This window comes from Macaca thibetana, chromosome X, assembly GCF_024542745.1.
Source record: "Macaca thibetana thibetana isolate TM-01 chromosome X, ASM2454274v1, whole genome shotgun sequence".
In the NCBI taxonomy this organism is placed as follows: Eukaryota; Metazoa; Chordata; class Mammalia; order Primates; family Cercopithecidae; genus Macaca; species Macaca thibetana.
Genome location: NC_065598.1, coordinates 36,150,391 through 36,175,072, shown reverse-complemented (window position 1 = coordinate 36,175,072; position 24,682 = coordinate 36,150,391). Strand labels below are relative to the sequence as shown.

The 24,682-nt window shown below is 34.9% G+C and overlaps 1 protein-coding gene across 1 annotated transcript in view; it reads right to left on the bottom strand.

The window, feature by feature from the left end:
- The window catches only part of CFAP47 (cilia and flagella associated protein 47), a 439,964-nt gene that overhangs the window by 98,031 nt on the left and 317,251 nt on the right, over window positions 1-24,682 (bottom strand). Inside the window, exons 51-54 of the mRNA XM_050776518.1 lie at window positions 22,376-22,473; window positions 7,466-7,641; window positions 5,273-5,380; window positions 2,423-2,534 (exon numbers count right to left, since the gene is read on the bottom strand). Coding sequence (XP_050632475.1) covers window positions 2,423-2,534; window positions 5,273-5,380; window positions 7,466-7,641; window positions 22,376-22,473 — 494 coding nt within the window. The remainder of the gene's footprint in view (window positions 1-2,422; window positions 2,535-5,272; window positions 5,381-7,465; window positions 7,642-22,375; window positions 22,474-24,682) is intronic.

Genomic DNA, 24,682 nt, shown 5'->3' with positions numbered 1-24,682 from the left:
TCCCATAGCATATTGCCATCCCAAGGTACATGTCAAACCACCGGTAACTTAATTTGTTGCTTTGGTAATATCAAAAGAAAAGAACTGTTTCTAAGCAAAGGTGTAAGACATGCTTCTTTAATGTGCAAGGAAATTTTCCTCTTCCTCCTATCTTGTACACATTCAACGTGTGACCTGCTAGGATAATTTGCGTCTGTACGGTATTAGTTCAAGTTACTTCTTTAGAGACTGTGAAAGAACCCAGTGACTCTATCACAATATAATAAGGGCTTGAGTATATTACGTAATCAAAATGCTACACTGGAAATAATTTAATTTGAAGGTAAACACAAAATGATAGCATGAGTGGCACATGTACGAAAAGGAAGTCTACTATTTTACACTAATATATTTTGCCAGAAAAACTCTGAAAAGGCAAAATTACAGTTAAGTAGTATCTTTCAATCCTTTTAGAATACAGCTGTTGATGCCCAATAAACTGTGATAATTATCTACAAAATGCAAATGCAAATTTAATTTTATATTTAGAACGGAGTCACCTGTTTATTATACAATTGTGGTTTATCTACATCTAATATTTTTATCTCAGGCTGGCTCTCTCTCTGATATCTTGAATGTTTCAGGACTATCAGTTAATATACACTTTAGGGTTACTAATTTCACTGTCAGACTTAGCAAAAATAAGTAAAATTGTATTTTATATAGTCCTTCAACTTAGAAAATTTGGAAAAATAGTTTATTCTCTCCATAGATATAAATATATAGATGTTTCTCTCTATATATTTTTCATTTATTATCATTACAACTAATGTGTGTTCCTATTTGCTTTCTAAAATGTGATAGTATTTTTCTCATAAATAACTTTTTGAGTTGTTTTCTAATATTAGAGTTAATTGCATATTCAGTGATCAATAATGTTTGATAAATGAATAGAAGAATTAATGGACTACAAAGCAATGGCTGGAAATGTTAAAACAGAGTTTATATTCTTGATTATGTAATGTAAGTTTGGATGTGCAATATATTACATTTATTTTCCCTTGGACCGCAGATTAGATTGTTCTCTAAAAGTAGATATGTAAAGGATACAAAAACACCACTATCTAATGAGGAATTTCAGTAATATGTAAATTATATCCTGAATATCAGACTTTATATAATTTATGGAAAAATGTATTGAATGATACAATAATGTGTGTACATCTTAATACACTCTTTTTAAGATTAAAGCATATACACCAATTTTAGCAATATAGTAATTAGTGATTTCTAATTTGACATATTATGATAGCTAAGAACTACTTTCATATCATTACATACGTTGGCAATCAGTAACTGACAAGAGACAGATGTTAAGATATAAATAAATCAAAGTGTAGATTTGTTAATCATTAAACAACAAATAGTAAAAGCCGTTATTTAAATACTATATCTACTAGCAGGGCTTCATGATTTACTTTGAAGTCCGGTGATAAAAACAGTCTACTGTAATTATCATTTTGATGGTTACCTGAAAGTGTGACACTCACTGCAAATAAATGGTGTCCTATGCTTTAGAAACAGAGATAGTCATGCTAAACCTTAGGATCTTATTTTGTAACTTGCAGGAAGCAGAAGAGTGATTTAGTATCATTGACTGGACCTAGCCTCTGCCAGGATCTAAGAATGAGAAAGTTGGGCAGAGAAAGAAGCAGAGAGGGGTAGAGTTGTCAGCATTGTCTGAAAGTGTGTGTCTGTGTCAGGGGTGAGGAATGGGGGATGGGCAAGAACTCAGGAAAGGCTAGAAAACAACTGGTCTCTTGGAGCCCTGATAACATATAATGACAATAGAGTTAATAATGATAATATTGGAAACTGTTACAAAAACTGATTACTAAAATGGTGAGAAGGAAAACACAACCAATTTATTAGAATGAAGTAATCATGAGCATGACTCTAGCATATATAATTTAAAAAATTTATATTAACATGATATTGTTTTGTTGATAAATTAAAATTCAAGGGGAGAAGTATATAAAATAAATTCTTTTTTTAAAAAAGTTATTTTTGGAGACAGAGTCTCGCTCTGTTGCCTAGGCTGGGTTCAAGCGATTCTCATTCCTCAGCCTCCCATGTAGCTGGGATTACAGGCACGTGACACCACGTCTGGCTAATTTTTGTATTTTTAGTAGTGATGGGGTTTCGCCATGTTGGCCAGGCTGGTCTCAAACTCCTGGCCTCAAGTGATCTGCCTGCCTTGGCCTCCCAAAGTGCTGGGATTACAGGCATGAGACACCATGCTGGGCGTATAAAATTCAATTCTTAAATTTTAGAAATTTAAATCCTTAGTAATTCAAGTGATAATACTCCACCAGTGTCCCCAAATCAGAACTGGAAAATACTTTAGCAGCAATAAATTTCATGGCTCTCTGAATTTACTTACTTGTGATTTTCTGTTAATATCCAGGACAAAATTTTCAGGATTACTGTTTGTTGCTTGCAATTTTAAGGTTTCATGTGTACGATTAACTAAGGGAATGATCTGAGTAACATGCCTGGGAGAAAAAAAAAAAAAAAAAGCTAGTAAAGTTGCTGGTATTCATAAACTTATTTAGTGTTAATTCCATAAACTTGATGACCCCTAGAATTAAAATATGCCACCCCATAAGATGTATTGAAGTCTTAATTCCTAGTACTTCAGAATGTGATATTATCTGGAAATAGAGTCACTGCATATATAACTAGTTAAGATAATGTCTTATTGGAGTGAGACAGGCCCTTCATCCAGTATGACTCGTGTCTTTGTAAATAGAATCATGTGAAGATACACAGAAGATGGCCATATAACAGTTGAAGTAGAGATCAGAGTGATGTATCTACAAGTCACAGAAAGCCAAAGGATGCTGGCAAGCACAAGAAGCTAAAAGAGACCAGACACAGTTGCTCATGCCTGTAATCTCAGTGCTTTGGGAAGCTGAGTCTGGAGGGTCACTTGAGGCCAGGAGTTCAAGACAAGCCTGAGCAACACAGCAAGACTCTGTCTCTACAAAAAATTTTGAAAATAGCCAGGCATGGTGGCTTGCCTGTAGCCCTAGCTACTTGGGAGGCTGAGGCAGAAGGATTGCATAGCTCAGGAGTTTGAGGCTGCAGTGAGCCATGATTGCGCCACTGCACTCCAGCCTCAGTGACAGAGCAAGACCCTGTCTCTAAAACATGAAAAAAAAGAAGAAGAAGAAGAAGAAGAAGAAGAAGAAGAAGAAGAAGAAGAAGAAATAGAAGCTAAAAGAGACAAAGAATTATCCCTTACAGGTTTCAGAAGGAGCATGGTCATAGTGAACCCTTGATTTTAAACTTCTAGCCTTCAGAACTGTGAGACAATACATGTTTTGTGGTCTTAAGCCACCCAGTTTATGGTGCTTGTTATGGCAACCCTAGGAAGCTAATATAATGACTTCTTTTAGTTTCAAAATCAAAATAATTATGTATGAACTAACGACATTTTACTAAATTAAATAATCTTTGGCTCTCTATTTTTGAGAGCTAATGTTATCCCATATTAGATATTAGAATATATTCCAGTTTTAGGAATAATGTTTACTTATTGTTTTATAAATGCTAAATCCAGCCAAAAAAGCTAACACAGTCTAGTTGTAATAATAGAGTAATAAATGCACAAAGTTTTCATTCATAACATTAACAAGATCCGAATTGATGATGAGTAAATGCCCAAAGTATGTGACTATTTATGCTCTAAGCAAATAATAAATGAGTGTTCATAATTCTCAACTATCAATTCTAATGGTTTTGAATGTACAGCATCCAACTTGTCATCTTCATTTTTTTGTAATGTCAAAGTATAACATAATAACATAATTTTATCTATGTACAGTTTTTCATATCTCTTTACTGTTTCTTGCTAACAATATAGAGTAATTAAGATTAAAATATTTAGGTATCAAATCTGTAATAAAAAGAATGGAATAATCACCATACATATATTATTTTTCACAATGTTATGGCCCTGTGACAGAGGAAAATTAGGTAATATGTGCTGAGCAGAATTCAGTTCATAAATTCAAATTATATAGTTCATATAAATCACCATTTTCTTGTTTTTATATAAACTATATGCATAAAATGATTCACCTTAAAAAGAACATTATATGTCAGTTTTATGATTCTAGACTACAAATTTAACAAGTCTCTGTAAATCATGAATTTGTTCTTTCACCAGCGACATATGAAGAAATTCAATGAAAATAACCAAAACTTCATTAATTATAATGAATAAAATATACTAAAAATCATGACAGATTTCTCATCATTTTTTGGTAAGCATCTGCTTTGTATATTACCAATTTCCCAAGTTTTCTCATACACAATACCTTAGAAAAATAGGAATAAAATATTTTCATACTAGATATCTATGCTACTATAAGAAAAAAATTTCAAATGTCATTGTTGTGGCTAAAGAGCATGTACTGGAAGAATGCAACACTCTTTTGATGTGACAAGGGACAGAAATTAGTTAAAAGGCACTAATTTACTCATTAGGGTGTATACTCTTTAAAAGCAGGGATTATGCCTTTTTTATCCCTATTTACCAGCACCAAACTTGATAAACAGTAGGAACTCAACTATCTAAATAGGAATGGTCATATCTCAAGGGATCATGGCATTAACCCACTGACCAAATGTTCACAGTTATTCATTGCTTACCTCTCCTTTGCCTTGAGGAAACTTTTGCCAGGTTTCTCTCCTTCCCACCAGCCCCTGAACTCTGCTTGTCCCTAAGCCTACACAAGCATGCAGACACACAAAGTAACATGACCCTTTCTCAGCTTCTCCTGGGAATTAGCTGACCACAGTAAAACCCTTTTCCTGTTAGACATCACTGGCCATTGTCCCTTGCTTGTGCAGCTTTCCCTCCAAAGATTCTGTCTATATCTGCTTGTCCTTCCTTTACTTTATAAAAGACAAACTTTTTTCTGTTTGATTTTGCAGACCCTTGTAGACTTCTAATGGGAGTCTTTCCCTATTGCAATGGTCTCTTTTTATCCCTTGTAATAATCCTTTTGAATAAAACTCTTTCCTTGCTAAGTCCTGATTTGTTTTTCTTTGACAAGTTTTCCACAATGTAGTTTACATATCAAACCTTCCCTAGGAAAAAAAAAATCAATGACTAAAGAGATATTTATTTTTCTTTTTAGAAACTGAATGCATTATAACAATATTGTAATAGATTAACTATTTTTCTTGCAAGCAATAACTTTATCTATTAAGTAGAACTTACTTGCCAAGGTCGCACTGTATTTCTGGAATTATGGTTGGTTTTGGTAATTCAATAGTTAATTTCAGTAAATACCAGAACTCTTCAGCCATTTCAGGCTGAAAAATAATGCTGGTGGAGAGAAATACACAAAATTTTGTCAGCAGTTTTAGTTTGTGTAATAAATTTAGCAGAAGAAGTATACCCCAAACTAGTATAAATAGTTGGTTTTAAATACAACATTTGACAACTGCTCTGTAACATGTACTACTCTATTTGTAGATATATTTTTAATTCTTCAGTTTTGGTTGAGAAAATCACTTCATTATTCAAGAAAAGCAGTGTTGTCATTAATATCTGTTTAATAAACGCCTGCTGGATCAATAAAAATGTTTAAACATGAGTAGTTTAAATGTCTTGCAGAAGGTGGAAGAGTAAAAGCCCTGCTTTTTAACTGTGGTTACGTCAAATTTAGTTTTAGTTGAATGCATGTGCATTTTCATTTGAATGCTATCAAGTGACATATAGCTCTAGAGAACTTCCTTTATGACCAGCACATCCTCAACTACCAGGGAAGCGGAGCTTGTGACAGTCTAAAAAAGTATAACTGGGGGCCGGACATGGTGGCTCACACCTGTAATCCCAGCACTTTGGGAGGCTGAGGCAGGCGAATCATGAGGTCAGGAGTTCGAGACCAGCCTGGCCAATATGGTGGAACCCTATCTCCATTAAAACACAAAAAATTAGCTGGGTGAAGTGGCGGTCGCCTGTAATCCCGGCTACTCGGGAGGCTGAGGCAGGAGAATCGCTTGAACCTGGGAGGCAGAGGTTGCAGTGAGCTGAGATCACGTCACTGCACTCCAGCCCAGGTGACAGAGTGAGACTCTGTCTCAAAAGAAAAAAAAAAAAAAAAAAAAGATAACTGGGATGGTATCTCAGCTCTGTCATCTTTTACTTGTGCAGTTTTGAAAAAGTCATTTTCTCATTTATAAAATAGGAGGAATCACTCTTACCTCTTACAGTTGCTGTGAGAATTTTATGTATGTAAAATACATGCCCCAATGATGATAGCAGAGTAGGCAGACAGTAAGTATTAGCCAAAAATTTTTTTAATATATGCTGATAAAGAAAATTCAAGATTCAGTATATGTTCACAAAGCCTGTGCAATCACATTGGGGCAAAAAGATCAGCCCATATTTCTAATGGTAATTTTTTCAAAATAGTGTCTTTTATAATATGTGATATTCTTATTTTCATGCTTCACAGAATAATAATTTTTATCCTTTAAAATTTCACAGATGTATTCATTTATTTACTGATTCGCTAAAATAACAATTACTGGTTTCTATTGTAGGAAACTGTACTTGAAGCACCAATGAGAGTTATTTTAAAGGATGTTACATTAAATAAAATAAGCCAGGCCAGGCACAGAAAGACAGATTTCACTTATATGTTGAATTTTAAAAAATTGAACTATTGTGGGGAGCGGGGAGGGAGGGAGTAGCATTAGGAGATATACCTAATGTAAATGACGAGTTAATGGGAGCAGCACACCAACATGGCACATGTATACATATGTAACAAACCTGCACGTTGTGCACATGTGCCCTAGAACTTAAAGCATAACAATAAAAAAAAAAATTGAACGCAGAAGCAGAGAGTATAATGATTATTGTTACCAGGGGCTGGGAGGCGGAGGGGACACCAACTTTGAGGAGAGACTGGTCAAAGGATGCAAAATTTCAGTTAGCAGAAATAAGTTCAAGATATTTATTGTAGGACATTATGACTGTAATTAATTACTTTAATTCCTCTATGTCCTCCAAGTGAATTATTTGTATTTAATTAAGAAGCAAAATATATGAATTTTCATCAACAAAATTGAAAGTTTAATCCCTAGTCCTCATGCAATTGTTTTCATTTTGTTCAGCTTTTGCATCCATAAAGGTTTACTTAGTAAAAAGTGAAGTGAAAGGGGGTAAAAGGAGAAATGTAGAAATTATTTAATTTGATATTCTGATAACTACTATTTTTGCACTGAAGCAAGCAAAAACTAACTCCAATTAAATCAGTACATTTTTTCAGGGACTAGTATTAAACAAAATTAAAACTATGAGCAAGTGTAATTTTAATGATTATCGTGTAAGAAAAAGTAAAATTTAAAGGTTAATTTCTAAGGTTCAACAATAAAATATAATGCCACACTGAAACCATACCTTTCATTGCTATAGCCTGTAGTTGCTGGAGAATACCATACAATATATTTGGTGCACTGTAGTGGACTCAGGATAATTTCATTATCACCATTAAGGGCAGCACTCGTTAACTGCACATCTAAGTGAAGAGCTCTATCTTTTGGATTAGAGAGAGGTATTTCAATGCAAGTGCTGTCCTAGAATTATACAACAAATATGTAATCACCTTTTAGTGTCAGCATGGAGTCATTATACTGTGAAAGGAAATGTAAAGGAAATTATTACATAATATAAGGCCATTTGTTTTATTTTTTTCCTTGATACACTGTTGAATACATCTCACTAGCTTTGAATCTCTTACATGTTTTCTTTCATTAGCCTTGATAAATTGTAACCTTATTTTTTTCAACAGCAAATACTACACAGAGATCCATGTAACTAAATGGATGAAAACTATTTGTAAAATTACATTTAAAATATATTTTTCACTGGTATCATTATTTCTATGAGGTCCATTTTTCAGTGTTTACTCTAGGAATGGTACTCAAACTTTATCACACTTAAGAATAACCAGCAGAGTCTGCTAAAAGACAGACTTTTATCAACCTCTCCCCCACACCCCTTCTCCCTCCCAGAGATTCAGTAGATCTGGGATGGGGTCTGAAATTTATATTTCTAGAAAGTTTCCACATGATGCTGCTGCTGCTGCTGATTCAAAGGAAACACTTAAAGTAACAACGTACCTTTGCATCAAGTAGTAGGGACAATCTAAACTAAAAAGTCAAATTATGTTGATGATACATCTTTCTGTTTAGATTTCTTCCTTCTGTTCTTGTTTGTCCTGTCCTTCCCCCAAGGTACACTGTCTTAGCTCTGGAAGGCACTCTTTAAGTTCTAAGATATTTCCTGATCCTCATACTGACCCATCCTGGCTAATGACTTGTAATGCACCCCATTTCAGCCATGATCTCCACTACGTCAAAAGCTATAATTAAAGAAAATGTAGTAAAGATAATTAGTAGACAGGACGCATCTCAATTTTAACAAATTCCAGTTGCCTAAATGTTTTAACCTAAAGAAATGGAGAAGGTTGAGTATTTCAATTATAAATCAAAGCTTGGTAATAAACGTACTTTAGAACATGGAGCTGTTATGAAATTTATCAAATCACTTTACAGGGGTGACAAAAAATTCTTACTAAGCTTCTGGGAACATATCTTCAAGGTAGATATTACAGCTTTGTCTATGGCTGTTTCAGAGGACCTAGCTGAGAATATTTGCCTGATCACCTCTAATAAATAAATGAGTTGGAGGAATGCTACATTTTAGAGGAATGGAAACAACATTTAGTGTGGTGAACAACGTCTGGTGAAGAAAGATGGAAACCAAGCATATATACAAAGTAACAATTAGATTAGAGCAGATATCACTTATTAGAAATCAATGTTGATTATAAATGCAATGAAAAAATAGTCTTCTACAGTGGTTTCAGGAGATATTAGAATTATGAATTCTTAAAATAAGTGGGCATTTAAACATCTACAGCAAAATATTCAATGCTTATAATTATAAAGAAGGAAAAATAAAAGTGTAAAACATAAAATACTGACCAGTGACTAATTTCCTGGGTAACCTGGCATATTTTATAAAGTTGATACAGGACTTGGCCTCCAAATAAGTTTCCAATGGTCAAAAATAAGAACAACTAGAAAAAAGGGTATGCCAAGGTAACAAATACTATCAACCCAATATGAGCCTATAGATTTTGCTCAGGGCTTAAGACAGAATATGGAAATGACACATTTGGCCTAGACATTTGTCCTGGTCTACTACTCAGACATTATTCAGAGAAGAACAGAGTCTGTTCAACAGAATGCTATAGCCTGTCATAGAAGTAAAAATGCTAGAATCTAAACCACTGAGTTTCAAAATGTTTGAACCACAACCCAGAATAATTTGTTTTATATCACAATATGGTTCACATATATATATCACAAAAGTTTTACAAAACAATCCCTGCATTTACCACATGTAATATTTTCTGATACTCTCTACTACCTTTTATTCTATTCTATTTCCTGAAAAAAATAATGCTAGCTTTGACCCACTCACATGTTGAGACCTACACATTAGATTTAGATTTAGATTCTGGTCTAAAGAGGAATAAATATTGGAATATAGAACTACCTGAGGTCTTATTACATACATAAGTCTTGAAAACAAAATGGAACAAAATCACATTAAACCTACTATTTTCTGTGTAAACTACAATCTATCTAACGAGACCATGCCCTCGTGCTACCAAAGTGTCATAAGATTCTACAGTTGGCCAGATCTTACGAGTGGGAAATATGGATGGTGTCTATGGAGCACTTAAATCACAGCTCCTCCTTGGTATCCTTGCAACATCCATGACAAATACTATTGACTGATCACTTCACTCTTATTCAGTAGGTCTGGACACATCCTCAAAATCCTTCACAGAGCAGCCTTCCAGAGAGCAATCGTTGAATGCTTAGAGTTACCAGTACTGCAATCTCTTGAAAATCTCTGGAATCTCATTATTTGGAGTTTTGAAAATAGCAAGACTCAACAGAAATAAATGTTTCACTACAGTCAAAAGCTTTAAGTTTCTAATTAACTGTACTATATTTCTAGTATGGTAGAAAGTATCTCAAATGTAACTATAATATTACGAAAATGATTCTAAATTTCATTATTGTTTGGATATTATTTTCTTCTAGGTTTAAACAGAAAAACTTAAATGACACCTTAAACATAATGAATAATTTGTATTTTAAATATCCACCTGACAAAATATCTTCAAAATTTCAGGGAAGATTGCTTTTCTAAATATCAATATTTCTTAAGGTTGTAAAATTACATCTTTAAAGTATTTGATATGTTCAGTAAGTTAAAGAGAAGAAATTTTTGTTATCTCTCATTTTATAAGATGATCAAAACTCATGTTTATTCTTGAAACAACTTTCTTAGGTTATCTGTATGATTACAGAAATGCATAGCCATTTTGAGAAAATAACATACAAAATAAAACATTAAAATTATATTTAAAACAATATTAATTGTTTTGGCTAAGTTATCTTGCCACCTCATATTCCATTTCATTTTATAAAGAACTCTTACTAAATGAGAAGTACACAGTCCATTGAATTCTGTGAATACTTTATCTATAAAAACGTTTGAAATACTTGGCTGGTGTCTGTTTTGCAAATGGCATATTCCTCCACTTTCATGAGTAGGCTTTTAAAGTTAATTTGTGTTCAGAATTAAACATAAATCAGTTTTGACTGATTTTTTTTTTGAAACTCAAGTAAAACAGTAATGGCTGAACATTACATGATGACTTCTAAAGCTTTCTTTCATCTTCACATGGGCTCTTTTAGGTTTAATGATAGAAAGCATTCTTTTATAAGGTATCCAATATTTTTTCTGGCTTGTACTTAAGAATATGGTAGCAAACATAATGGCTGTTTAAAGAAATTGCTTCCATTTCTCAGACTCCTTTGTAAGAGGACTAAATAATGCATATTTAATCCCATGAAATACAAGTAAAAATTTTAAAACAGAAAAGACATTCACAATGCTGAAATTGAAAATAATTAAAACATTTAACCACTCATGTAGAAGTGGAATACTCTTTTTAAATATATAAAAACAGTTGTATTGAATTTTGCAAATTATAAAGATTTTCAGAGGAAGTTCGAATACCTACATACTTTTAAAACAAATATTAGATATTTTCAGCATTTATGTATATATATGTATACACATACATATTATTTTATTTTTATTTTTATTTTTTTAATTTTGAAATGGTGTCTCGCTCTGTCGCCCAGGCTGGAGTGCAGTGGCGCGATCTCGGCTCACTGCAAGCTCTGCCTCCTGGGTTCACACCATTCTCCTGCCTCAGCCTCCTGAGTAGCTGGGACTATTGGCGCCCACCACCACGCCCGGCTAATTTTTTTGTATTTTCCGTAGAGACGGGGTTTCACCGTATAAGCCAGGATGGTCTCAACCTCCTGATCTCATGATCCACCCACCTCCCAAAGTGCTGGGATTATAGGTGTGAGCCGCTGCACCTAGCACATATATATAAGTTATATGTTTATTTTTTTACAATGGAAGGAACTTACGGAGAAGTTTAAAAACATAAATTAAATCAGGTCATTCATTTCGTTTACACCCTCTATTGGCTAAATGCACATAGACTAAAATCTTTCTTCTTGCCTTTTGAGGCCCCAGGAGATCTGGCCCTGCAAACACCTCAAAAACTCTAATCACAAGTAACAGCCCAACTCCCACCCCATCAATCCTGCAATCTTTCCTGTCCAGCTGTGGCCTCTCTACCTCTTCCCTGCTTCTGGACTGCTTATGCTCCTTCTTGTTGTGTCCCTTCCCACCGAGCTCATTTTGTTCTGAGGGCTTCTGCACCATTAGTCTCTCTAGTTGGGTGCATTGCCACAGTCTTCAAGCCACCCTCAATGTTACCCTGGAATATTTTTGTTCATAGAATTATCACTGTCTAAATTTACCTCAGTCATCTATTGTCATTATAACAGGTACACCGGATAGACTAACCTTAGTGGAGTGCAATCTGAAAAGTCTCTCACTACTGCTATCCAAACCCCTGAAGGAGCTGCCTTCCTCCAGCCCTATTATTATCTCAAGGTGGCTCCCAGTGCCAGAAGAGTCTAACTTTGAGGTATTTATAGAAATCTCAAATCAATCAACACTTTCTTCTCACATGCAATTGAAGTCTGCTCCTGATCCTCCCTTTCTGGCACCTCATCCTCACCCTCAGGCCTGTCTGGGAATTTTGCACACTGCTTGTGAGGAAGGAGGTAAACATGGCCTGCTCTTTTCAACCCTCTGCTCCAGCTTCCTCTCCTATGATCATGGTGCTGATGTGGCTGGCTCTTTCAGGTTGCAGGATGAAATGGGATGACAGGTAGAAGAACAATACCCACTTACTTAATTGGTGCTACCTGATCTTATCCAGGTGAGTATATAGGTTCCTTTTGCCTTCTTCTATCTTGAATTATCCCCAGGAGTCTTCTCACCCTAGAAGAATGTTTCTTGGGCTGGGTCCTTTCAAATAAGCTCAAGCCTAGCCTTATTTCATTACGTCAAATTCACTTTGGTCCACTACATCTTGAATTGTGCCGATGAAAGTGCATCTTGCTCTCACTCTAACCACCTTCCCTCTCTCTGTGGTCCATTCTGTTGGTAGGAACTCACCAAGAGCCAGGGGCATTAAACTGTCAGCTTCCTCTCCTTAAAGAAGACACTCCCACTGTCTTTTTGTTCTGGCCACCACAGATATGAGCTGTAAATGGGTGATGGGCTAAAGATTTCTCCCCTCCCTTGATGTGCCAGAAACATCATCTCTCTGTAGGGAGACCCCCTGAAACTATTGCTATGGAATAAAAGATGAAATGCTCCTGATTATTGTAAATACAAAATTGCATGCAGGATTGTCTAAAGACAATGCCAGGTTGGACTGCCAGAATGAGCCAACAGCACATGATGTGCTTCCCCCTGCAGAGAGCCTATGAATGGATGTGCAGTCAGGGAGGTTTCACATCACCAGGATTCCTATCCCAGAAAAGCAGATGTTCATAGCTCTGAGAATGGAATGCAACCCTCGTGGAGAGCCTATAAACGGATGCATGGGGGGCACCTGTCCATATGGATAAGATAGGGCTATAAATGCCCTCATCTTGCCACTGCTCTTCTAGGCCTCTTCAGGGTTAAGGCATACTCCCTTCTGAGAATTTCTAGTCTAACCGGTTGTCTAGCTTCACGTCCTGTTTCTATGGATTGTTTGTAACCAGCTTTTGCCGTAACTGTTACTGCTGATTAATATTTTGCTAATCATAGGTTATGGAAATACTGTGTTTCTGTTTTAAGGCTCTGTTAGAAATTACTGATGCACACACTATATTGTAAATTCTTATCTCTGTATACTGTACTTCTGCATACGGATGTTATGTTAAAGAATTACTTCATCCCCATGTGATCATCTCACCTCATAATCAAATGACCCTAAATCCCTCACTAACCTACCCCCACCCTCACTAAACTTAATAAAATGCTGGCATATCCAGTGCATTGTTGGCACCGCTGGACCAGAAGGTGGTGACCCCCCTGGACTCAGCTTTCACTATCTTGTGTGTGTCTATTATTTCTTAACCTGCCGATCCACCTGGGAACAAAGAGAGAGCTCCATTGCATTGTGGGCTGCTGGCCAGATCCTGCAATATCTCTCCACTAAAATCCTAAGTTCCCCTTTCATGACATGAAGATGTCACTTGGAAGTGGCTGTCCAACTAGAGATTCCATTTCCCAGAGCCTCTTTCACCTGGGCTTAGCTGTGTCACTAGTTTTCTCCAATTGTATGTGAGTGAAGGTGGTGTGTCACCTGTATGTGAAGGCCATTAAAACTACTGGAAATTCTCTTCTCTCTGCTTTCTTTTTCTCCAGCTACATGTAGGGACCTCTGAGTCCCTAAAAAGGAAGGAATCACAAGATGGAACAACCCTGGCTCCCTGAATCACAACAGGGAGTATGCCACCCACCAACCAGGGACACATTCACTAGAATGTTACAATTGTTAAAAACTTTTACTGTGTTTAGCCATTGCAAATTTAGGGTTTATTTGCTGTATCAGCTAGATATACTCTGAATACTATATTTAGAGAGTCTTAAATAAATGGCACAGCAACCACTTTCATAACACAAATATATGTGTTATATTTCTTTAAATATAAGAAATATAATTATCTATAGATAATTCTCAGGTTTGTGACTTCATTTGAAAATCCAAGGTAACAGGAGAACTTCCCAGGAAACATCCCAATTCAATTACTTTATTCGTTTTCTAACTCCACTAGAATGGTAGCTCCATGCAAATAGGGGCCTTGCTTGTATTGTTCATCACTGTTCTTTAGCATCTAGAACAGTATCAGGAATATCAGAGATATTCAGTAAATACTCATTAGAAAATAAAATGTGCAATTTATGAGATGATTTAGTGTTTGTGTGTATGTATATACCTATTATGCATTATATATTAAAAGTATTACATATTATACATTATATATTACATATTATATAATATATAGAATTATTGAAATGTCTGGTATCTTGGATAATCACAACTTTTAATTAAATAATAAAGCAACTATGTAAAAATCTAACTCAGAAGGAGTTTAAAAGTCTCCAGTTAATTCAGCCTGCCTCCTTACTTGAAAGTTACTGGGTGAAGACAGCAGTTTCAGATGGGAGAAAGACTTTATTGCCTTATCACTTTGTCACTTGGTTGCTGGTTCATACCTGCTCTACGAGGAAAAAGTGTAATTCACTGAGTGCACTAAACACTTCATCATTTCCTGCTTTGTCAGAATAAATAAAGATTATTTACTTCCACATAACCACTGAATTGAGTCAACGACAATTCAATATGCACTAACATGAAGTATTTTCACCATACCCTCTCTCAGAAGATAATCATGAGTTCAGTATAAAAGGATTATTTCTGAGGAGAAAACACACAATAATATTAAGTAAGGCATATTATTGAGGAAATCTTCAATTTTAATTTTATTCAATTTGAAAACATTACCAAGTCAGTAAACAAACTGAACTAATGGGTATTTTGAAAGTATCATGTAATTGAGAGGAAGTGATCATTATAATCTGGGTCAATAATTTTCCTAAATTGAAAAGTCAGAACTCAAATAAACCATGTAGACAGCTATGCTTAGAAACACCATTGTCATTCTTTTGCTATTTCCATCTGTACAACACTGTATCTAATGACGTCATGCCTTATACCCACCCCAGTCCCCAATCCTCCATCATATGACCTGAAATGTATAGAATGCTGAGATGCAATCAAGGTGGTTTACTAATGCCAGACTGGGGGACATGTATGTTGAGGATGCATTAATAGGCACCTGGGAGTTGTGAAAAAGCCAGAAAACACTGGAAAAGCCTAAAGTTTATTAATTTGTATTGAGACACACCCCATAACCTTGAGAGAGAAAGGAAAACTATTAACAATAGAAATATTTCTAATTGCAAGGAGTGATCCCTAGGAAGCAACCTCCTGCTTAACCGTTTAAGATAGTATTCCGCTCCCCTCCCACCACCGTATATGTGTGTATATATGTATTCTCTACATATATATGTAAGTATACATATATATGTATATGCATGTGTGTGAATTATTAAAATGTTAACTCTGAATGACCCTGTAGGCAGGCCATTTTGAAGACTGTTTGTCACGAGTTAAGCAAACAGTGCTTAAGATACATTACACATGATTTAATAATCATGGGGTATGGGGTACCCCAGGGGGTAATTCTTGACACAGTGAGTGGGTATTTGCCTTGATTTTTTTTGCATGTCAGGTGTTTGAACTTGCATAAATGAATCCAATGTCATGTTCAGTCAATTCTTCTTCATCTGCATTTATGGAAGAAGGCAGAGGCATGAATAGTTCATAATGACAGAGTAGCCAAAAATTGTTTTCCTTTGGAATGTTCATTGTGAACTTTAATTGAAATAATGGTCTTTCAGATAGCTGTGATGTTGATTTCAACTAATTAATATACTCGTGACTTAAAGGCCTACATGAGAAGGAATGGACAGTTATGATTTTCTTACCTGACCCATTCCTTTCTATCTCCTGAACACTATTTCACTCAGAAATATAGAGATACCTCAAAGTAATCATAATTTTTCATCTCAAAATGTCCAAGGTAAGATATGAGTTTTAAAATGACGTCTTTATTCATTATGTAAAATTTGAACTTGCCCACAAAATCACAAATTAGATTGTTTCCATCAGAGCTAATGCTAGGTTTTCCTCATCAGGTACAATAGGCTGATAGTTTGCCATATTAACCCAGGTCACCTCACTCCATTACCCTCACCTAATTTCCAGTGCTAAAGCTTTCTAAGCTCACTGCACGCTGGGTGGGGTTGCTATACCCTGAATGCAAGGAAAAGAAAGTTCGTCTAGTTTTTTCAACATACTCTTTTTTCAGATATTTTACTGTTTTGATTCTATTGTTCTGATATAAACCATAGTTTTTGAAGAAAACTTGCCTAGCCAGTGTTAATAACCAAGAAAGAATAAATGAAGTTTTCCTCAGCTGGTGGTGGCAACAGACAGAAAACACACACTTTACCCAAGACTTAAACTTCCTCCTAAATTCCTGTCCTATCTCTGCTACTTTAGTGACTTTTCACTAGAATTTAGAAAGCCTTAAGGATGTTCTGCTGTGCCCCTTTGGGGCTACATGAAATGTGATGGGGAGAGCCCCTTGATATTCAACGACTAGCCAGTAAGACTTTTATACTGCAGATGTCAAGACAAGATGGTAAGGACCAAATTCCCTCCATCTCTGAACTTGGAGTCAGGATGCCCTCTAAGTTTCCTTTTAACCTCTCCATAACACCCGGGAGAATGGAGCATGAGAACACTGAGGAGGAGTTGAATCTGACCTGAGAGGGAACAGAATCTGACTGAGTTTACCAGAAAGTAAAGACAAACCTAAGTTTGGCTTCTAAAATCAGCTCTTTATCCTACTCTCTGTTTTTTAAGAGTAAATAGCTAAATCTCTATTTCCATGTCATTTCTGCAAATCACACTGGTTAACATCGTATCTAACCAGAACAGCATTGTCAGTAATTATGACCAAGGAGAGTCAATGGAATTCATTATGACTACCTAGATACTCTGTAAATACAGGTCAGCATTCTTGTTTTAACTTGGAGTAAAAATTTCCTGAAAAGCTTTGTTTGTTGAAATCCTATACAGAGTCGTTACTGGAAAAGTTGTATGTGTGAACACTAGAAAAGGAATCAGCCTTCAGAGCACAGAGCTTGGCTACCAGAGATGACTTAGATGAAAAAATAAAAAGAAATAAGGTGCGGGGGGCGGGGGGGCGGTGGGGGGAAGAGAAGAGGGAGGAAGGAAGGGAGGGCGTGGAGGGAGAATGGGAGGATTGAGGGAGACTGAGAGAGAAAGAGAGAATAAATGCATCTTTCCTTTTGGCAGAGCACCTTGTTTGGACAGCAGACCCTCTCCAACACACATCCTTTTCCCTTTAATTAGGCACTTCAGTGAAGTGCAGACAGTTGACAGTTTAACTCTGGGCATGGCCTTGATTCCACTGTCAGTTGAAGTGAAAGTGGCTAATTATTGCTGACCTTTAAAGCCATAGACATTATGCACAAAATCAATTCAGAATTTACAAATAAGTAAATGATTCAGGAAATATTATGGCAATTAATGTAGATATTAAATCCAAGTATATTAACTCTATAATTTTAGGAAGAACATTATATCTTTTGGGAGCCAACAAGTACTTTAAATTTTTTTAAAATAGAGTATAGGCAGATTAGAGATGAGATTTTACCATAATTCTAATTTTTATAGAATATTTTTGTATATGAGTGTTTTCAACATTAATCAAAATAGTCTTCCATAGCAACATCTACATTTATTGTATTTAACTCAAATTAGACCATGAGATATATTTTCTGGATTAAAAAATAGTATTTAAGAATTTTTTACAACTTATCAGGATAAATTAAAAGCAGAATGCTAATTTTTCTTCCTCAACATTTAATGAGGAAGAGAAATTTCGATGTCATGGACAACACCTTATGATATATGATCTTTCATCTAGAAAAATAAAGTATAAAAAGTATGAAAGATGCCGGGTGCGGTGGCTCATGCCTATAATCCCAACACTGTGGGAGGCTGAGGAGCGGGTGGATCACCTGAGATTGGGAGTTCAAGACCAGCCTGACCAACGTGGAGAAACCCCGTCTCTACTAAAAATACATAATTAGCCAGCCATGAAGGCCCATGCCTGTAATTCCAGCTACTCAGGAGACCGAGGCAGGAGAATCACCTGAACCCAGGAGGTGGAGGTTGCAGTGAGCCAAGATCATGCCATTGCACACCAGCCTGGGCAACAAGAGCAAAACTCCATCTCAAAAAAAAAAAAAAAAAAAAAAAAAAAAGGATGAAAGAAGAAAATACATTAAAAACATTAAATACATTATGGAGGCTAAAACTAAAAACTTTTTAAAAATGGTTGGCAACTTACATGTGTTTTTTAAATTTTTATTTTGTTTTTTTACTAGAGACAAGGTCTCACTATGTTGCTCAGGCTGGTCTCAAATTCCCGAGCTCAAGCAAGCCTCCCACCTTGGCCTCCCAAAGTGCTTGGATTATAGTCATAAGCCACCACACCTGGTCTCACTTGTGTTGTTTTGTATGGATGCTTTTATGTTTGACACCAAGAGGATTAACAGTGTTTTTAACTGTGCTTCTCTTTTGCTATTTTGTGGAGATATTTCTGGATCTCTTTATTAACAATATAGTTAATTTAGTTGAAGGTTGTTTATAGAATTAAAAGCTCAGAAAGAAGTAAATGATCATGCAACTTTCACTGACAATGAAGTAAGTATTTTGAAGGCTATGGCTGTTTAAAACGTAAATTATATAATGAGTTGCTCACACACTTAAGTTTTGTTTCCACAAAATGTTTACAGCTCAGTGCTATATATCAGAGTTATCGAGTGTCAGTGGAAAGACAGTGGGTTATTGTCATCATTCTCCCATAGCCGAACTATATAAAATACAAGAGATTTTTGAGATCAAACAAAATGGAACAGCAGCTATTATATGTTAAAATTTCCAAAGGAAATCCTAAATACTTTATACCAACAGAGAAAGGACTACTAACAAACAAGTATTATTTACTGAAAATGTAATCTGGTTTTGGAACCTGCAGTAAGAAGTAACCAAATATATGTGTTTCAAGATTGTATTTCTTACATGAACCCTATTTTAGAGAGACTCTGATCAATCACTCATTTCTAGAAAAAATGTGGAAATTGAGTTGAATGTAATAAAAACTGAGATGCAGATAAAAAAATAAGAGATGGCTTAGTATCTTGAGTGAACCATTGCCACATCTGGAGGTATAAAGTTTAAATAAAGTATTTCTCAAATGATTCACCTGAACAGAATATGCAGTCAATAATATTAGGAAATAATATACAAGTGAGGACCACAATTTCAGTATACTTCTGAAAGTAGTCAGAAAGCATCTTCTTCAAAGAATGGACAAAGGTTTCATTTGATGGCATTATTTAAAAGAAATCATACTATTTCTAGTAAATAAATCTTCATGTCTGAAAGTTAAAGAGGGAATACATTTTTACCTTCAACAATTATGACTAGAAACGTGAGAAAACTTAATAATTTGGCAACATCACTAGCCACAATAGGCTAAGTTGGTAAACTTAGTTGAAAAAGATGTCCATTCTCAACAAATCTCAGTTAAATGTGAACATTTAATTAATACAGCAAACCTGTCTATAGTAACAAAGGGAACTATCTAGCAGCTGTTATGTGTTAAGAGGTTTCGCTCCTGCATTATAATGTAAAACTATTCAATGAAAAGGGGACTCAATAATTGTGTTTAATCTAAGTAGAACATGAAATAATATTATTTAAGTATATTTATGAAATAACTATGCTAATTGTTCATAACAAATAATAAAAGAAATAATGATAGCAATTAGAAATATATATGTGCATAAGACGAGTTATAAATATCCCACTGTGGTGCCAAAACAAAAAGAGGTTTAAATTGAAAACTTATAGGAAATCAGTACAAACTGAATTAGGATTACATTATAATATACATGGGCAGGGGCAAGTCCTTGATGAAAAATGAACAAGTGCCATTATTCAAAAGTACATTATTTATTCAAATAATATATTCCTGAAAGGGTATATGCAAATTTAATTTCATAAATGAAAACATATTTGAAATTTCTCAAAGAGATAAGTAGTGGTTTTTTGGTTTTGGTTTTGGTTTTTTGTTTGTTTGTTTTTGCTTTTTGCTCAGTCTTCTAACATATGCACATAAAGTACCCTGATGGTGTGTATTTCTCAGCCTGTGTGACAGTCTTCACCTTTTAAGGTTGAGAGCTATAAAAATCTCAATTTCTGTTCTTGTGATAGTTTGCTAAGAATGATGGTTTCCAGCTGCATCCATGTCCCTACAAAGGACACAAACTCATCCTTTTTGATGGCTGCATAGTATTCCATGGTGTATATGTGCCACATTTTCTTAATCCAGTCTGTCACTGATGGACATTTGGGTTGATTCCAAGTCTTTGCTATTGTGAATAGTGCCGCAATAAACATACGTGTGCATGTGTCTTTATAGCAGCATGATTTATAATCCTTTGGGTATATACCCAGTAATGGGATGGCTGGGTCATATGGTACATCTATCACAAGAACAGAAAACCAAACACCGCATGTTCTCGCTCATAGGTGGGAACTGAACAATGAGATCACTTGGACTCGGGAAGGGGAACATCACACACCGGGGCCTATCATGGGGAGGGGGGAGGGGGGAGGGATTGCATTGGGAGTTATACCTGATGTAAATGACGAGTTGATGGGTGCTGACGAGTTGATGGGTGCAGCACACCAACATGGCACAAGTATACATATGTAACAAACCTGCACGTTATGCACATGTACCCTAGAACTTAAAGTATAATAATAATAAAAAAAAAAAAGATGCACTCAAAAGAAAAAAAAATCTCAATTTCTATCAGTATTTTCTTGAAGGACTAATAGCTCTTGCAGAAGAAAAAGTCACTTTATACACCATTTAATGAGAAGATGAAACAATTGGCCATCTATAATTTCTTTTAAAATTGTATTTATGTATGTTTGTTTTGCATATTTTGTCATCTTTATTCTTATTTTAAGCATATAGTTAATAAGAAAGTCAATTTCTCCTTTTCTGAGGTGCTACATCATGCACTCAGTTTTTTCAAAGCCTATGTAAATTTTTTTCTCTATGTGTTGATAAAGGGATACATTTTAATGTATATTTTAAAATAACCTTTAAGGATGATTTTACACTGCAGTGGTAACCAGTTGACAGAAATAAGACATTTTCATTGAGTGAAATGATCCTACCGTCATATTAAATAATTTTCCACTTAGAAGATAATGCTTTTGCAATCTATACTTGAGCACATTTCAAAATTTTAATCATTCATCTTCTATGCCTAAATGGAGATTTACCCAGAAATCAGGTGGGCAAATAATCAATTTGTAAACTTATAATATTTTAAATCTTTTCTTTTTTACTTTCTATTTATTGGAGCCAAAGTTCAAGATTCTAAGTAATCAATTCTATAAAGAAATCTATCCACATATTTAAAAATAAAAATAACATTTATTATTATCATCTTAAACACCTGAGAACTAACAATAAGGAAACTAAATTTAATTAAAACATTATTAATAGCAATATTGTACTCATGTTTCATTTAAAATAAGACTCTTAATATTTAACTTTATTAAATAATTTTGGACACAAATTTAGTAACATTTTAGTAATTCACATCAGACAAATCTATTCCGAGTATTAATGGAAACCCCAAATGTATGCCAGTTGCTCCAAATATGTTTCCAAGTGAAAGGTCTGCTGTAGAAACCAGGAAGAAGCAAGGCTGAAAGAGTCTAGTAGCACAATCCTGTTTTTACCATCTATGTGTGAGCAAACATGTAGGCTAAGGGTAAGTTTGCTTTAGTAACTCTTGAAACAGATAGAATGCTAATCAACGCAGTCATGATAAGATAACATATAACTAAAATATGTTTTCCAAAAGCATTTTAAGTCCATAGTACTAGATTTAAAAATAAAATTGCTATGATTGACTAATTTATCTTAATACAATCATCTGATACAGACGTTTTTAGGGATAGTAAGTAATTTACTATACAACAAAAGGTCTAACTGCTCACAAAATGACGGAGTCTATGAACATGTCATGGGCACTTACCAGAGCAATACATGTCAGTTCCATAATGTCTATGGGTGGTCCAGGAGTGCTATGGATCTCAAGATTATACCAGAATCTTAATTTGTGAAAATTATCATCTGAAAAACAAACCAAAACACCACTTTTTAAATATAGACTTCAGAATACCATACTTAACATACACATTTGAGAATCATGAACAGACATCATTTTCAATCTTTTCTTTTTAGATTGCTCCTTTTTTTTAAATTTAATAGTTTATTATATACATAATTATTAATCATGTAATCAATCTTTTTTTTTTTAATGGACTTTTTGTCAAGACAGCTGAAGAAAGGGTGGGAAGCTGTTTTTATCACAGTTAGTGAGGAATAAGAGAAGCTCCATCCTTGCATGGCCAAGAGAATGTCCTGTACAAGCTCCTGGCCCTATACCTATGCCAGTAACTCATTGAGTTCTTCCATAAAATTAATTTTGGAATGTTTTACTTTAAGTTAAGGATTAATGTTTCAAAAAGAAATAACCCATCTTTTTTCTCATTGACGAACTATTCATGTATTTGTACATAGATATATCTAAATAAGTCATTACAATTCACAATGCTGCATTTCCAGGACCATAAGAATCTAGTATAAGGAGAAAGTCAGGAAACTGAGACTGCATGTTTCCTGAAAATCTGAAAAAGGATCCTAAGAATTTAGCCCAAGGAAAGTCTTAAAGGGGCATAGACTAAGTCGTGACACAATTATTTTTATATCTTGCTTCCCTAATATTTTTAAAAAGCAGGCAATTCTGCCCCTGATGATAACCAACACCATACTCCCTCAGGCTAAAATTGGAATCCTCATCTACCAGGCCCTTCATAAAAAGGTTTTTTACGTCCATCAAAATCAGTTTTGTTTTGTTTTGTTTTTCCTCTCTGTTCAGCTTCCCACTTTGATATTCTTTTGTTTTTCTGCGTTGAACTAGGTCATGGTTTAAGATTGTCCTCCAATTTCAGTAAATTGTATACATATTCACATCAGTATTGTCATGTTTAAAATATTTCAAGAACTGTTATGCTAGATTAATTTATTTAGGTAAATTGCTAACCTCTTTGGGCCTCAGTTTCCTTATCTATGAAATAAGAAGCCCAAACTAGTGGAATTCTCAGTGTTTCTCTCTACTGAAAATGTTTTTCATGAGTATATGTTTTACATTGCATTGTACTGTATTGTATGGCACTGTATGACACTGAATAGCATCGTATTGTGTAGTATTGTATTGCACTGTATGGCATTTGTAGCTTTGTATTGGATTGTATTGCATGACATTATATTTTACTGCACTGCACTGTTCTGTACCATCCTGTATTGTACTATTTTGCATCCTGTTTCAACACCTTAGGTATCTAAAATACTTATAAGATTGGTGGACCTGAGAACAATCCAGATATTTAAAGTAAACAGCTAGTAAGAGGGAGAAAGAGAAAAAAATAGTTACAATTAATAAGACCCAGTTGAGTTCTTATTCCAAATAACTATGAGGAGTTCTTGAGGGCAAATTTATTTCCACATTTTGAACTGACTCCTGTACTTGTTTATTTTTCAGACATCTGTTTATTCCCTTAAAAGCAGAAATGTGCAGAAAATAACGTTACCAAATTTATACTGATGGGAGATTATTAAGGAAGCCTCTGCTCACATTTGCTCCTTCAATTTTATAAAAGCACTTTGAGTGGTTTTATGACATTTAAATGTGACTTCTCAAAAATAAATCAAAGTTCTTAAAATGAAAAGTGTTTTCCCTTCTAGGTACCTTATGCATATTTTATCTGGGCCTTTCCAATGTTTTAACCCACAATGAACTCACAGAGAAAATAATTCTGGAAATAAACATTAGCTATGACTGAGGAGATTGCTTCATGACTCTGGGTTAGTGCAAAGATCAGTGGAATGACTCAGAGTTATAAGACCAGGGTTCAAATCCCAATGTGACCACCATTAGCTTGTGATTTTTGGCAAAGAATCTCAAGAGTCTGCCCACTTGTGGAACAGGGACTATATTTGTCATGGTTCTCCAGAGAGATGGAACTAGCAGGATGTGTAAAGAAGAGAGCAAAAAAGAGAGATTTTAAGAAATTGGCTTATACAACTGTGGAGGCTTGGTAAACCCAAAATCTGAAGTATACTGGGGTAGGTCAGATTTTATTTTACTAAAGGTTTCAACTGATTCGAGAAAGCTCAACCACATTATGGAGGATAATCTGCTTTATTCAAAGTCCATGGATTCAAATGTTAATCTCATCCATAAAACACATTCTCAGAAATATTAAAAATAAAGCTGACC